Source organism: Eschrichtius robustus, chromosome 10 (assembly GCF_028021215.1).
Source record: "Eschrichtius robustus isolate mEscRob2 chromosome 10, mEscRob2.pri, whole genome shotgun sequence".
In the NCBI taxonomy this organism is placed as follows: Eukaryota; Metazoa; Chordata; class Mammalia; order Artiodactyla; family Eschrichtiidae; genus Eschrichtius; species Eschrichtius robustus.
In genome coordinates this window covers 8,221,291-8,237,625 of record NC_090833.1, presented here as the reverse complement: position 1 = coordinate 8,237,625, position 16,335 = coordinate 8,221,291, and the positions used below count along the sequence as shown (strand labels likewise).

Genomic DNA, 16,335 nt, shown 5'->3' with positions numbered 1-16,335 from the left:
GCGGGGGTGGGGGGTGGGGGGGGTGAGAGGTGGATGTAAGGCTCCCAGAAATAGGTAAGACAGACCACAGCGGGGTTTCAGGAAGATGGAATGCGTCGGTAGCCTGAGGCCAGGGTTTCAGGTGCGGAGGCTGCGGAGAAGATTCTTGGACCCAGCGCCCCGGGAGCGCGCGGTGTCCCGGCCGCGCGCGGCGCGTGAGGTGGGGGGAAGGGCGTGGTTCTCCCACCAGCCAGGGACCTCCTCGCTTCCAGCCGCATCTCGGCGGGCGGGGCCGAGCCTCCGGGCCGCAGTGCGATTGGCGGAGGCGAGCGGGTGACGCTAACGGCTGGCGCGAGACCCCGCCCCTGGCCGGCCCCGCCCCCCGCGAGCGCTGGCGGGTCGGCAGCCTCGCTCTGGCTCGCGCCGCGCCCCCGCGCCGAGTCCGCGCGTCAGTCGATCCCGAGCGCGGCTGCAGGGCGGCTGGCTGCAGCTAGCGGAGCGCGGCGACCCGGGGAGGCGGCGGTGTCCGCAGGCGTCGCGTGAGGAGGCTCGGAGCCCAGAGACTCGCGCAGCGCGATGGCCCCCATTGGCCTCAAAGCGGTGGTCGGAGAGAGTAAGTGGAGTCGGGGTCCTCCCCGCAGGCGGCGGCTACGGCTGCCCGGGAGAAGCCGGGCGCCGTACCTGCCCGCAGCGCCCCGGCCTCCGCGCTGGCCTCTCGCCCCGCTCGGCCCGGGGCTCCTGGCTGGGAGGGTCCCGTTATTCCGGCGCCGCCCTCCTCGGAGGGAAGTCCCTCCCGGCCTCCTGCGGCCCGCGCCCTCTTCCCTTCTTCCCCTGCTCTTCTCTTCCCGCATTCCTTCCCCTTCCGCCCCCCCCACCTTTGCTCCATCCCTTACCCTTCATCCCACCCCTCCCCTCTTCGCCCCATCCCGCTCTTCCCTCTTTACCTCCGTCTCCCTCCACCCCCATCGCTCCATCCCTCCCCCTTCACCCCTGGCACCCCATCGCTCCCCCTTCACCTCGCCTTTACCCCCTGCAGCCCATTACCCTCCCCTGCACCCCCATTCTTCACTCCCAGTACCTTCCCCTCATTTCCTCTCTCCTTTTCCTCGCCTTCTTTATTCCCTAAGCTCCTTGATTCCACTCCTTTTCCCGTCTCCAGTCCCTCCCTCTTTCCCACCCTCCTTCGTGAGTCGTGACGAGCGAGATCCCGGCCTGCGTCCTCCTCCCCCTTCCTCCTCCCTCCCTGGAGCCGGAGCCGCGGTCCCCGGCTGCAGAGACCCACCTGGGAGCGGCTCCGCGCGCCCTGGCTCCGACGCGCCGCTCGCCCAGCCTGGGCCACTCCTGGCAGCTGGAGAGAAGCCTGTTTTCCAGAGGCTTGGCTCTGCTGGGCTGAGGCTGCCTCTGTCCTCCTCCCGATCCTGGGTCTTGGCTTCAAGGGCGGGGTCTTATCAGGGTCCTGAACTGTCTTAAATCACCCGGGAGACGAGGAAAGCTTTAGTGTGCGCGGGAGGAGTGGCCCTGCCCAGCACCGCAGTCTGCAGTCTGCCTGTTAGCAGGACTCAGCCGATGCTTGGTTTCGGGCAGTTCCAGCCACTGTTGCAGGGAGGAAATGGTTGTTCGTGGGTTTGGATGAAAGGCTCAACGTAAATGGATTTTTAAAAATGGATGGTGGAGCGTGTGGGCTGCAGCGGAGTGAGCTGTGACGGTGGTAATATTTGGAAAACGGCGTCCCCAGTGCTGAATAAGCTTGATGATCTGTGTAGACAAATCGTGCCTCTTCAATATTTCGGCTGTTTCTTTAACAGAAAATGTGAGAGGATTGCTGTAACTTTCGCTACCTCTTTTGGAATTGAGAGAAAATTAAAAGTGGACTTTGTGGGAGAGGATAAGAAAGGAAATAGAATAAAAATGGTGGAAATTAGTTTCCTTTCCAATGATTCTGTCATATTAGAGCAATTCCTCTCTCTCGCTCTCTCTCTGGTTGTCAAATGTTTTTGACTGTAATGGTCCTTTTGAGGCATCATAATTGTTTCTTCTTTCTTATTCTTTTCGTTGATATATAGAAAATATTCCCAATTGTACAACCTCATCTGACCTATTACACCAGAAGAAAATTGTTGTAAAAATTGAACCCCAAAATGAGCAAGTTTTTAAAAAAGTGCCCACGATGATTATCACCTGCCTTCCCCATGTGGTAAAGGTTCTGAATCACGTACCTTCTATTTTTAAAGGCCAGTCAAAGCCTTTAAAAAGGCTTTAGGACTGAAAGGACCCATAGGGATCCTTAATGTCAACACCCTCATTTTACCTTTGGGAAAGAAATGGAGGCTCAGAGCAGTTAAATGACTTGCCAAAATCAGTGTTAATTTTTTAAAAACCTCTTGTCCATTTCCTTGCAGCATTAGTAAAAAATAACTTTCTTCATTGTTCTAGATATACCATTTCCTTCCAGTATGCCTTTTAAAGGGTTGTGAAATGTGGATTGTTCTGTTACATTCTTTTAAATGTTATATTTGAATAAGGTGCTTTTAAAACAAAATCCCGAAAACAGGTGTTATAGAAATCACGTTTTTGCATCCTTTTGCCGTGACCCTTGTTCATGCAGGTAGCTCCCCCCAACTTTCAGAAGCAAGTATCAAAAAAAAATTAACGTGCAATATGGTCAAAATTTATTTTCTGAAATAAAGCAAAGCCACTGTTTACAAAAATAAAACCAAACCAATTTTACATAAAGTTGGTGAATGTGTGAAAAGCATTCTATTTCTATAACAATTGAGTTAGGTATAAATTTTGGAAAAAATATTTTTGCAATTCTTTGCCAGTGACACAAAGAATTCTGTTAATTCTGACTCCTAATTTCGGATGGGGTTTCTAGCTTTGCCTTTTTCCTCTACAAATAGGAGTAAAACAAAGATGTTTTTTAACCAACACGCACCAGTTTAAATGTCGTCTTCACAGCCTGGTCTTCCCGGTCTAAATTAACACCTCATAGTCACTGTTTATCATATTCCCTAATTTTATTTTCTTCATAGCACTTAAAATGATCTGAAGTGATATTGTTTCATTTTTTGTTTTTTTGGTTGGTGGATTTTTTGTCTGTTTGTTTTTGTTTTTTGGTACTTGTTTGATTGTTTCATCCACTTGAATGTTGCTTCCGGGAGAGCATGGTCTTTATCTGATATGTTCATCCCTGTATCCCACACCAAAAACAATGGCTGGTCATAGGTGGTAGCCAATAAATATTCATGGAATGAATCAGTGTTCTTAAGGATATGACTGAGAGGAAGGTAGATGTAGTTTTTGGCTTCCTGTCACATCTTTCTAAGTTGAGTTTTAGAGTGGCAGTAGGTACAGATACAACAAAAGTAGAGGAGATGGGCGTTAGCTGTTCATTCAACAAAGGTTAGTTCAGAGCCTGGTAGGAATTATGGGGGAATACAGGGACACTAAAATATGGGACAGTGTCACACTGTTGTGACAGACACAGACAATCCTGAGATGCCCTCCCTGTCACTCCCCTGACATACTTAAGGTATAACCAGTGTATTGCACTTCTTTGTGTTGGTCTCCAACTAGACCAGAAGCTCTTTCACGGGAGAGTAGGACCTCATCTTATTCTTAAGTCTGTCCGGTTTGGGTTTTTTTTGGTATTTGTATACTCCTCTTTTTTCTTTTTCTTCTTTTTTAAATTGGGGTATAGTTGCTTAACAGTGTTGTGTTAGTTTCTGCTGTACAGCGAAGTGAATCAGTTATATGCATATATATCCCCTCTTTTTTGGATTTCCTTCCCATTTAGGTCACCACAGAGCATTGAGTAGAGTTCCCTGTGCTATACAGCAGGTTCTCATTAGTTATCTATTTTATACATATTAGTATATATATGTCAATCTCAATCGCCCAATTGATCCCACCCCTGCCTTTCCCCGCTTGGTGTCCATATGTTTGTTCTCTACATCTGTGTCTCTATTTCTGCCTTGCAAACAGGTTCATCTGTACCATTTTCCTAGATTCCACATATATGCATTAAGATATGATATTTGTTTTTCTGTTAAGTCTGTCTTTAGTGTGAGAGTTAGTGCTTAGTCTTTGTAAATGTTGGATGAATGACTTAATCTTTATGTATAGCGATTCAGAGAATGGGCTCTGGATTTGAACTACCTGGGATAAAATTCTGATCTACCACTATTAGCTGTGTGACTTTGGTAAATAATGGAACCCTTTTGTGCTTCAATTTCTTCATCTATAAAATGGGTAATAATAGCACCTACCTTATGTGGTTCTATGAGTATTAAATGAGGTAATGCAGGTATAACGTCTGATACAGTTCTTGACACACAGTAAATTCAGTCAATATTATCCTTATGAAAAGATCAACAAAGAGGTTCAGTACAAGTGTTAGAGGATTTTAAGAAGAGATAGAATACTTCTCTCCTGGGGGGCCAGGGTTTTGGGGGAGAAAGTGGAGTCTTTGCTAAACTTCGGTAAACTTCTTGAACGAGGTGCAAATGAGCTGGAAAATGGAAGAATAGACCTGAAGAATGTATGGATGATTTGTAACCTGACCCAACTTCTGTTTCCAGTTTTACTCATTTCTTTACTTTTTTTTTTTTTCTTTATTTTCTTTCTATAAAATATAGTTGGGTTTTTTTTTCTTTTTTTTTTTCTGCTGTTGACTTTGCAAAGAGATTGTAAGAGAAAGGAGAATTTCATTTTTTTAAAAATAATTTTTGATTTTTATTTTATTTATTTTTTTATACAGCAGGTTCTTATTAGTCATCAATTTTCATTTTTTAGAAAATTTTAGTATTTCATTTATTTTTTTATACAGCAGGTTCTTATTAGTTATCCATTTTATACATATTAGTGTATATATGTCAGTCTCAATCTCGAGAATTTCATTTTTTTTGATGCATTTTTTTATCTAGTTTATGTTGATGGATGATGTTTCAATTATGTAAATCCATGTTGTAATCCAAAATTTACTCATTCCCTGAAGTTCTGTCAGTGTGTTTCAAAGATGCAAGGATTACAAAATGTACTGTTTTTCTTGTTTCCTAGCTGTTAGCAATTTCTCCTCATGTTAGTTTATAAGAATCACATTCTTTTGGAAAAGAATGTAGTTTCAATTTGTATATTAAATATATTACATACCTTTTTCAGATGGGGCCCTGAGTCATAGGATGTGTCAGAAGTTGAGAGGACACCTAGACTGAAGCAGTTTTCATTCATTCTTACACTTTTTTTTTTTTTTAAAGAAACTTTGGTTAGCATACAGATAATTTAAGTGTTATATTTTGAAATATATTAAATGCATGTTGCATTTTTTCATTTCTAAAATAAGGTGTAATTTGCATAAGTAAAATTTACCCTTTTTAGTGAACAGTTCTTCAAATTTCAGCCATTACATACAGTCATATAGTCACTACCATAATCAAAGTACAGAACAGGTCATCATCCCCCAAATTCCCTTGTGCAGCCCCTTTATGGTCATCCTGCCCTCCCACCCCCAGGCCCTGGCAACCACTGAACTGTTTTCTGTCCCTATATGTTTGCCTTTTCCAGAATGTCGTATCAATGGAATCATACAGTATGTAGCGTTTTGAATGTGCCTTCTTTAAATTAGCATAATGCATTTGACAATCATCCACGTTGCATATATCTGTAGTTTGTCCCTTCTCATTGCCAACTACTCTTCTGTTGTAGGAATGTACTACAGTTTCTCCATTCCCCAGCTAAAGGGCATTTGGGCATTTGAGTTATTCACTTTCTGGGCAATTGCAAATGCTTCTATAATGCTTCTAGAAGCAGTCACAGGTTTTGTGTGAACATATCACTTGGATATGTAAATACCTAGGAGTGGGATGAATGGGTTGTGTGATAAGTGTGTGTTTAACTTTATAAGAAACTGTCAGATTGTTTTCCAGAGTGGCTATACCGTTTTACATTTTTCACCAGCATCCTTGTTAGTCCTTGGTATTGTCAGTTTAAAAAATTTTAGCCATTCTCAGAGGTAGTGGTATCTTATTATTTTAATTTGCATTTTCCTAATGACTAATAGTGTTAGGCATTTTTTCATGTGTTTATTTGCCATCTGTGTATCTTCTTTGGTGAAATGTCCAAATCTTTTGCATATTTTTTATTGGATTGTCTGTTTTCTTATTATTTTAGTTTTGAGAGGTCTTTATGTATTCTGGGTATGTTTCTTTCATCAGATACGTGAATTACAAATATTTTCTCACAGTTTGTGACTTGTCTTTTCATTCTATTAACAGTATTTTTCAAAGAGCAGAAGTTCTTAATTTTTATGAAGTCCAATTTATCAATTTTTTCTTTTATGGATTGTACTTTTGGTATCCTAGCTAAGAAATCTCTGCCTAACCCAAGTTCACAAAGATTTTCTATGTTTGTTTTTTTTTTTTTCCTGTGTTTTCACCTAGATGTTTTATAGTTTTAGGCTTTATATTTAGTCTTTGATCCATTTTGAGTTAATTTTATATATTGTGAGCTATGATCAAAGTTCATTTTTGTGTATATGTAAATTTTTTTGTTTGTGAGTGTCTATTTGTTCCAGCACCATTTGTTGAAAAGACTATCCTTTTTCCCCATTGAATTGTCTTTGTTCTTTGTTGAGAATCAATTGACCATCTTTGGATGGGTCTGTTTTTGGACTCCCTGTTCTATTTCTTGACCTATATGTATGCTTTCACTAACACCTATTCTGACTCAATTACTGTAGCTTTAAAGTAAGACTGGAAACCGGATATTGTGAGTCCTCCAGCTTTGTTTTTCATTTTCAAAATTGTTTTGCTTCTTTTGGTTCATTTGCTTTTCCATATAAATTGTAGAATGAGCTTGTCAATTTCTATTTTTAAAAAATTCTTCTGGGATTCTGTTTGGAATTGTCTTGAATCTATAGATTGGTTTGGGGAGAATTGACGTTTTAACAAATTTTAATATTCTCGTTTCTTTGCTGTATTGCAATGTGAAAATAAAAATTCTTAACTTCACAAATAAGGGAGGAACTGTATGATAAGGAGAATTGCAGATAGTTTAACAAGGTTGCAGGACACAAAGTCAATTTACAAAAATATATTGTATTTCTATATACTAGCAATGAACAATTAGAAATTGAAATCTAAAATAGTATCATTTATAGTAGAACAAAAACCATGAAATACTTGGGTGTAAATCTAAAAGAATGTGTTCTAGATCTGTGTGCTGAAAGTTACAAAATACTGATGAAAGATAGCAAAGCTTAAATAAATGCAGAGATATACTATGTTCATGGAGTGGAAGAATTTATGTTATACTTATTATTTTTGAAACGTGTTTTCAGTTCTCTTGGGTAGATACCTAGGAATAGAATTGCTGGGACATATGGTAATTAAATTTTTGAGGAACTGCCAAACTGTTTTCCAAAGTGACTGCACTATTGTACATTCCCACCAGCAGCGTATGAGGGCTCCTATTTCATAATATCCTTACCAGCACTTGTTATTATCTGTCTTTTTGGTTATAGCCATCCTAGTGGGTGTGAAGTGGTATCCCATTGCGGTTTTGATTTGCATTTCCTTAACAGCTAGTGATGTTGAGCATTTTTTCATGTGCTTATTGACCATTTGTATATATTCTTTGGAGAGATGTCTACACAAACCCTTTGCCCATTTTTATTTATTTTTTTAAAAAATAAATTTATTTATTTATTTATATTTTTATTTTTGGCTGCATTGGGTCTTCGTTGCTGCACGCGGGCTTTCTCTAGTTACGGCGAGTGGAGGCTACTCTTCGTTGTGGTGCACGTGCTTCTCATTGTGGTGGCTCCTTTTGTCGTGGAGCACGGGCTCTAGGCACGTGGGTTCAGTAGTTGTGGCTCGCGGGCTCTAGGTGCATGGGCTTCAGTAGTTGTGGCATGCGGGCTCTAGAGCGCAGACTCAGTAGTTGTGGTGCACGGGCTTAGTTGCTCCGTGGCATGTGGGATCTACCTGGACCAGGGCTCGAACCCGTGTCCCCTTCATTGGCAGGCAGATTCTTAACCACTGCACCACCAGGGAAGTCCTTTTCTGTGTACTTTTAATAAAAACTACTTATTCTTGTTATAACTCTCATCCTGTGTCCTTTTAGACAATTCATTTAAATTTTAAAAATTGTTGTTGAATGGTCACATTGTATCTTCATTCCTAGTTTATTAATTAAAAGTATCATATTTTTGAAACGCCTCACTTTTTTTTTTTTTAATTAATTAATTAATTAATTTATGGCTGTGTTGCGTCTTGGTCTCTGTGCGAGGGCTTTCTCTAGCTGCGGCAAGTGGGGGCCACTCTTCATCGCGGTGCGCAGGCCTCTCACTATCGCGGCCTCTCTTGTTGCGGAGCACAGGCTCCAGACGCGCAGGCTCAGTAGTTGTGGCGCACGGGCCCAGTTGCTCCGCGGCATGTGGGATCTTCCCAGACCAGGGCTCGAACCCGTGTCTCCTGCATTGGCACGCAGATTCTCAACCACCACGCCACCAGGGAAGCCCCCAAAACCCCTCACTTTTTAAAAGGATTCTAATATGGTAGTCTTACAGTTAATACAAATAATTTGTTAGTTATAATTGTGATAAGAATTACAAAGGAATGATACAGGGCTCTAGTCTGGTGTAAGCCTGGGGAGGTTAGAGAAAGCTTCCCTAAGGAAGTTGACATCCAAATTACTTCCTTTTAGTTCCAGCTTACTAAGAGTTTTTGTTTTGTTTTTAAAACCAGGCTTAGCTACTGGTTTAGTTTCTTTTGAAACGATTGTACAGTTTTTCTTATTTAATCTAGTAATGTAATATAATTAATTAATTATAATATTGAGCAATCATTCATTGCATTTCTGAGATAAACTTACTTGGTAGACATGCAGTGTTCTTTTTCGGTGTTATCAAATTCTACTTATTATTTTTGCGTCTATATTCATTAGCATTGGAGTCTTCTTGCTGTTCTTTGATCATTCCAAGTATGTTCCCACCTCAGGGCTTTGCATTTGTTGTTACCTATGTCTGAAATGTTCTTCCTTCAGATATCTGCATGCTTGTTCCCTTAATTCCTTTAGGTCTCTGGTCAAATGCCACCTCACCAGTGAGGTCTCCTCTGACTACTTTATATAAAATTGAAATTCCCTCTACTTTCTCATCCCCCTCACCATGCTGAATTGTCAAATCTGACATTTCATACTTACTGTTTTCTTTGTTTTTTTTTTTATCTCGGCCTCCACCAGCCAAATGTAAACTCCGTGAGAGCATAGCCTTTGTTTTGCCTAGAACAATGCTGGTACATAGTGGGCACTCAAGAAATATTTGGAATGAACAGTTGAATACTATGTATTTTTTATATATATATATGTGTGTGTGTGTGTGTGTATATATATATATATAATTCCTCTCTCTCTCCCGTCTTTTTCAGATCTTCTGCATCAGAATTTCTCTCTCCTTAAATGAATTGGGAAGTTTCTTATCTTTTTGCATGTTCCAGAATAGATAAAATAACATGGACATTCCTTTCCCTGAACGTTAGGAATGATTTATCCATAAAGCTATTTGAATTTGTTGCTTTTGGGGGGGAAGAGGATAAATATTTGACAGTCTTTTAAATTTATTAATTCAGGCTTTCTTCAGCTTCTTGAATCAATTTTGACAATTTATATTTTCTTATAAAATAGGCCTTTCAACCTAAAATTTTCAAATTTATTAACTTTAAATTAGATTTGTATAATTTAAAAAATATCTTCTGCATCGGTAGTTGTGATCTCTTTTCTCATTCTACCCTGTTAGTATTATTATTTTCATGGAAGTATTTGGTAGTGATTTGTCTATTTTAATTGTCTTTTAAAAAACTCAGTTTCTTCCTTCTGTGGGGTGTGTGTGTGTTCTTATTCTAATTTCTTGAATCAAATGCTTGGTTAACTTTTTTCTAATAAAAGCATCTAAGGATATGAGTTGTCATTTGAGTACAGCTTTGGTTGAATCCCAGAGGCTCCCCACCCTCCCTTCCCCACTGCCCCCCTGTAGTTTTTTAATATGCAGTATTCTTGCCGTTTATTTCTAAACACAGTCTTCTTTGTTTTGGACTAAATGTCACTCTATGATAGGGTGATAAGTAGTTTAATTTGGGGTAAAATTTCGATGCGAAGCAGTTTGCGACTCAGGGACCATCCATGTGTCACCCATCAGATATAAGAGAGCATATCTGCCACAGGATCCAAAAAGGGCTTTTTGAATGTGCACTAAAAGATTTTCCCTCTGGTGTTTTTGGCACATAGCACCTCTTAGACAAACAGGGGTTTGGCTGCTAATGCAGAATCTTTTCTTTAGTGGAGTAGTCAGGCCAAATTGTGAAGTTATCACTGGCAACTCAACAGCCATAAATCGTGAACCCCAGTCCTGTGGCTCGCCTCTGTGAGAAGTGCTTGGAGAATCCCCAAGGCGATCCTCTGATTTGATTGCTTCAATCAGTTTCTCCTGTGAAGGGCTGTTGCTAGCACTGAAGTTAGGGCGAGATAGCCAAGACTTCATTTGAATTGCAGCAAGTATGAGTTTTCCTTGCTTTTTGTCCCCAGGCTTTTTTAAAAATTAAAATTAAAAAAAGAAAAAGTCAGCGCGAAGCAGTGTTGTGGAGTGGAAAGCGTTCTAGACTAGAAGTCAGAACATCCAGCTGACAGTCCCAGTTCCAACCCCTAGGGGCTGGGTGACCTGGACATGTTATTTAACATCTTTTTCAATTGGAAATTCTAATCCCAGCATCACAGAATTCTTTGAAGGCTTGCATTAAATAATAATCCAAAAAATTGCTCAGAAACAATGAGTCATTATAAAGGGGTTATTATTATTTTACAGATATAATTACCGAGATAAGTTTGTCTGCTCAAGGTTATGAGTAAGTCCTTAGCAGAGTCAAGGAAACAAATCGCTCATAGTTTTGATAGACACAGGATCTAGTAATCACCAGATAACAGCCAGCTGTTGCCCGCTCAGTGCTCTTTGGGAAAGTTTGCGTTGGTTAAAACAAAGCAATTTGCTTCTGATATACACTGATCTGATCTTAATATATGTCTTTGGGGCTCCAAAGTAAGAATAACTACTAATGGCTCAAGTTGCAAGCTCTCACAGGGCAGATTTCCAATATTCCTTTCTTTCTGTTTCTTATATGCTGATGGTATTTCACTTTAAATGTCTACTAATGATTTGGCCTAACAGCTGACCTTGTAGGAAGTAAATGAGATATTAAGTAATTATTGCACTAGGAAAGCCTATTTTATTCTTGGGAGCTAAAAAATGTTGAGAGATGTGGAGAAAAGTAGAGAAAAACAAACAAATTTAAAAAAAATCATTGGAGCCTAGCTGTGAAGAGACGGGTTTGAATCAGAGTCTCCAGCAGTCACTCCTTGTTTGGAGGACTTCTGAGATGCCAGAGAAACCCAGGACCATACATTATGGCTTGTTTCCATTTCAGCATGCTTTGGTGGGTTCTGGGACCAAGGGTTTTTATTCATTTAGCCAACGTTTATGCAGTCATTCCTATGTGCCAGAAGCTGTGTGGGAGCTGCAGATGTAATGGTGTATAAGGAGACCTGGTCCTAGTGGAATTCAGACAGGCAGTGGTAATACATTGGGGTAAGTGCCCTGAGAGGGGCACTATGGTGTGGTGATGTTGGAGCACGTGGTGGAGCCCCCAACAAGGCCTGGGTACTGAGGGAGGCTGAGGGAGACCCGGAGGATGTGGAGGAGCTGGCCAAGAGGAGGGTGGTGGTGATGGGGCATGGGGGACAGTAAGTCACATAGAGAAATATCCAGGCTTGGCAAGAAAATGAGAAGGCTGGAGCCTGGCTGGAGCTGGGGGCCAAGGGAGTATGCACAGAGAAGTTGGAGAGGTGCTCGGGGCTTTCCTGTGCTTGTGAAGGAACTTTATCCCTATTCCAGGAGCACTGGGACACCACTGAAGGCTTTAAGTCAGGGAGGGACATGGCTTAGAAAGACCTCTGGTTGCTGTGTGGAGGCTGGATGGAGGGTTCAATTAGGAGCTATGGTGGTGGTCCAGGCTGGAGGTGGTGGCGGGGGGGGGATGGAGAAGTAGCGGCAGGTGGCGAGAAGTAAAGTGACTTGAAGGAGTCTTCAGAGGTAGAAGTGTCAGGTTATGGTGGTTGATTGGATGCAGAGGGTGAGGAGAAGGAGTGGGGGAAGATTCCCAATTTTCCCGCTTTGGCAACCTATTGGAAGTCCGTACCATTCACTGAGACGTGAAAGAAGGAGCAGAAGCAGGTTTGCTGGGGAACGTTTCCTTTTGCAGGCGTTGTGCTTCTGGTGCCTATGGACTGTCTAAGGGCAGATGTGCAGGAGGTCTGGGCTGGAGATTAGGGTTGGGCGTCATCAGGTGTTGGAAAGAGTTAAGAGTGGGTTGGGGGCTTCCCTGGTGGCGCAGTGGTTAAGAATCCGCCTGCCAATGCAGGGGACAAGGGTTCGAGCCCTGGTCCGGGAAGATCCCACATGCCGCGGAGCAACTAAGCCCATGAGCCACAACTACTGAGCCCTCGTGCCACAACTACTGAAGCCCACGTGCCTAGAGCCCGTGCTCTGCAACAAGGGAAGCCACTGCAATGAGAAGCCCGTGCACCGCAACGAAGAGTAGCCCCCACTCGCCACAACTAGAGAAAGCCCGCACGCAGCAATGAAGACCCAACGCAGCCAAAAATTTAAAAAATAAAATAAAATAAATAAATAATTAAAAACAAAAAAGAGTGGGTCAGATCACAGAGGAGAGGGTGCAGGGTGAGAAGAGGGCCTGGGCTCACCCCCGAGGGACACAAACATTTACAGCCAGGTACAGGAAGAAAAGCCAGCAGGTCTGAGAGTCAGGAGGGAAGGGAGGCTAGCAGAGCAGTGTCTACGATTTTGTGGCTGCCAGGGTCCACCTTCAAATCATCCCAAAGCAGGCCTGAGCCTTCATTCAGTGATGAGTATCCAGGCTGGGGGCCTTGACAGTTGGAAACTTTTCAGGACTTACTCTTGCTGTGGTGTTTCCCCTGTGTCTTAAAGTCAGTCCTTGCCTGTCTGAACCTTGTTGTTCAGGATTGTTTTGAGGAGGAAAGAGGAAGTGATTATAGCCACTTGTAATGCAAGGCTCTGAGGATTTTGGGTGTTATGCTGTGTCAAGAGGCCATCAAATCGGTGGGGGTAGGGTTGTGGTGTGATGGATTGGGAGATTGGGACTGACGGATATACACTACTATGGATGTATCTGTAAAGTAGATAACTCGTGAGAACAGACTGTATAGCACAGGGAACTCTACTCAATGCTCTGTGGTGACCTAAATGGGAAGGAAATCCAAGGAAGAGGGGATATATGTATACATGTGGCTGATTCACTTTGCTGTACATCAGAAACTAACACAACATTGTAAAGCAACTATACTCCAATTAAAAGAAAAAAAAAAGATGCCATCAAATCATAGAATCTTCAGTCTGGGAAGAATTATAGGAGCATCTAGTCCAGCCTCATCCGGAGCAGGAAGTCAGGTTGTACTAGTCTGCTGGATGAATGGCATTGGCAGATCTTCCTTCTCCATGGCTGTTGGGGACAAGCAGTATTATTTTTATGCTCTGTGCCAGCGTAGATTCACAATGACAAGGATAAGCTGCTAGGAGTGTTACAATGGTAAGGGCGGGAAGGCTGCTTATACTGTGTTTAGAGGGAGCTCAGGACTTCCCAGCTAATTCTAATCCAGTCTCAGATGATCCTCATGAACTTCCCTTAATGGCAGTAGGAACAAAGCTGCTTCTGTTTGGCAGCTGAGGGGGAAAGAAAGAACCTTTACGCTTAGATGATCTTCAGAGCCCCTACTCTGGCAGTGACGGGGTGAAGAGGGCTTGCTGACCTTCTTCTCTCATAGTTTTTCTTCACCCATCTTCTGAGCGTTGGTGTAGCCAGGAGTTGAAGCAAAGAGGCCTTTCCCTGGTCTCTGGACACATCAATATTGTTGGTACTAGTTGCTAGGGATTTGAAGAATAGAACACTGGCTCTGAACAAGAGTCGCCCTCTGCTCTGTGTGAATTTCACACTATAGGCTTTTAACAATAGACTACTGTGAGGTGAACCCCTTAAAATTACTCAGTCGACAGATCTCATCATCTTTTGGATAAAAGTACTTCAGGATTTTAAGATGAGGCAATCATGTGGCCACCGAGAGTTTTCTGGTTTGCTTTCCCTCACATAATCTTGGGGAAAGGGGTCACCTTGAACTTTACTGTTTTGATTGCATCATGGGGCGTCTCTATCTCTTTCTCCTACTTACCGTTTAAGGAATTTGAAACTCTAGTTAGAGTAATAAGCTTTTTCGAGCTTTCACTGAGACTGAAAGATCTGGTCGGTTTCTCATAGAGAGGTAATACTCATTCTTCCTCTGCCCCCCAATCCCTTATTAAGAAAAATTTCCAACATACTGGGAAGTTGAAAGAATAGTGTAATGATTACCCACCTATCTTCTGCCTAGATTTCACAGTGGTTAACCTCTTGCCATCTTTGTTTTTATCTCTCTACACAAATGCTTTTTATTAAAGGTTAGGGTTACAAGTTAGACATTGTAGAAGAAAAAATTAGTGAACTTGAAGTCAAAGCAATAGAAACTATTCAAAGTGAAACATAGAAAAAAGATTGGGGGAATAAAAACAAGAGAGTATCAGCAAGATGTGAGACAACGTCAAGGAGCCTAATATATATAAAGGTGAAAAGAATGAGGGGGGTCAGAAACAATATTTGAAAAAATATTAGCTGAACATTTTCCAAATTTGATGAAAACTATAAACTCTTAGATCGAAGAATTCCAATGAATCCCAAGCATAAGCAACATGAAGAAATCTATACCAAAGCACATCATAACCAAAATTGCTTAAAAGCAGTGATAAAAAGCAAAATGCTTAATTAGCCAGAGAGCAAAGATGCGTTATGTACAGAGATAAAGATGGCAGCAGATTTCTTGTCAGAAACAATGTAAGCTCGAAGGTAGCAGAGCACTGTCTTTAAAGGACTGAAAGATGCAAAATATTAACATAGAATTTTATACCCAGAGAATATATTCCTCAGCAACAAAGCGAGATAAACACTTTCAAAAAAGTTGAAAGAATTCATCACCAGCAGATCTGCACTACATGAAATGAGGCCACAGGGAAACCTGGTTCTACGCAACAGAATAAAGAGCCCTGGACGTGGTACCCATGTGGTAAAAGTAAAGCCACGTTCCTGCAGAGACTGGCAGTCTTCCTCTAGTGCATCCCCAGTACACTGGACTTCCATTCACCATCCTCCTGGGATTTTTCTCACCTCTCTTGTTTTGAATTGTCCTGTCTCTTGTATTTTGTGTCTTCCTTTCTTGGTTTACTCTCTTCTGTTTTGGTGGAGCTCATCTCCCAGGAGCTTCTGAGAAAAGGGAGGTAATTTTATTGAGACCTTGCATGTCTGAAAATATCTATTTTACCCTCATATTTCGTTGACGGTTTGGAGGAGTGTAGAATTCTACATTGGAAATTGCGTTTAGAATTTTGAAGACACGGCTGCACTGTCATCTTAATTTCCAGTGTTGCCTTTGAGAAGTTTTTGAAGCCATTGGATTCCTGATCTTTTGTACATATCCCATGTTGTCCCCTCTGAAACTTTCACTCTGTCCCCAGTGTTCTGTACTTTCATGGTAATTTGCCTTGGTATTTGTCTGTTCTTATCCATTGTGCAAGACGAGGTTCAGGAAACTTTTTCTATAAAGGGCCACGTGTTTAAATACTATAGTTTTTGTGGTTCATATATGATCTCTGCCACTTCTTCTTTTTCCCCACCCCTTTAAAAGTGTAAAGGTCTGTACAGAAACAGGCGGCAGGCTGAATTTGGCCCATGGACCACAGTTTGCTGGATATTCACTGGGCCCCTTCAGTTTAGCAACTTATGCTGTTTACTTCTGGGAACATTTCTTAAATAATTTCACAATGATTTCTTCTCAGTTTTCTCTTGGTGGAATTCCTGCTATTCAGATGTTGAGCCTCTTGGACTGGTCCTCTGATTTTCTTATCTTTTCTCTTCAGTTATTTCTCTCTTTGGCTCTTTGCTGTGTTTTCCAGGAGATTTCCTCAGCTTTATCTTCCAACCCTTCTATTTAATTTAATTTTATACACTTTTTGGTTTTTTTTCAACCAACATTTCCAAAAATGATAAATCTTTCTCCTGCTCCATTGGTGAACAAATGACCTGTCAACTCAGAAGTCTGTCCCGTTGCCTCCCTCTTTTTCACCCTTGAATTTTTTTAAATTTATTTTTATTGAGGTAACATTGGTTTATAGCATTATATAAGTTTCATGTG

At 41.8% G+C, this 16,335-nt stretch overlaps 1 protein-coding gene across 1 annotated transcript in view; it reads left to right on the top strand.

Moving 5' to 3' along the window:
* Positions 1-387: 387 nt before the first annotated feature.
* Positions 388-16,335, top strand: part of STXBP1 (syntaxin binding protein 1) — a 70,653-nt gene continuing 54,705 nt past the window's right edge. The window contains exon 1 of the mRNA XM_068552817.1: positions 388-592. Within this exon, the coding sequence (XP_068408918.1) occupies positions 556-592 (37 nt within the window). The 5' untranslated portion in view covers positions 388-555. The remainder of the gene's footprint in view (positions 593-16,335) is intronic.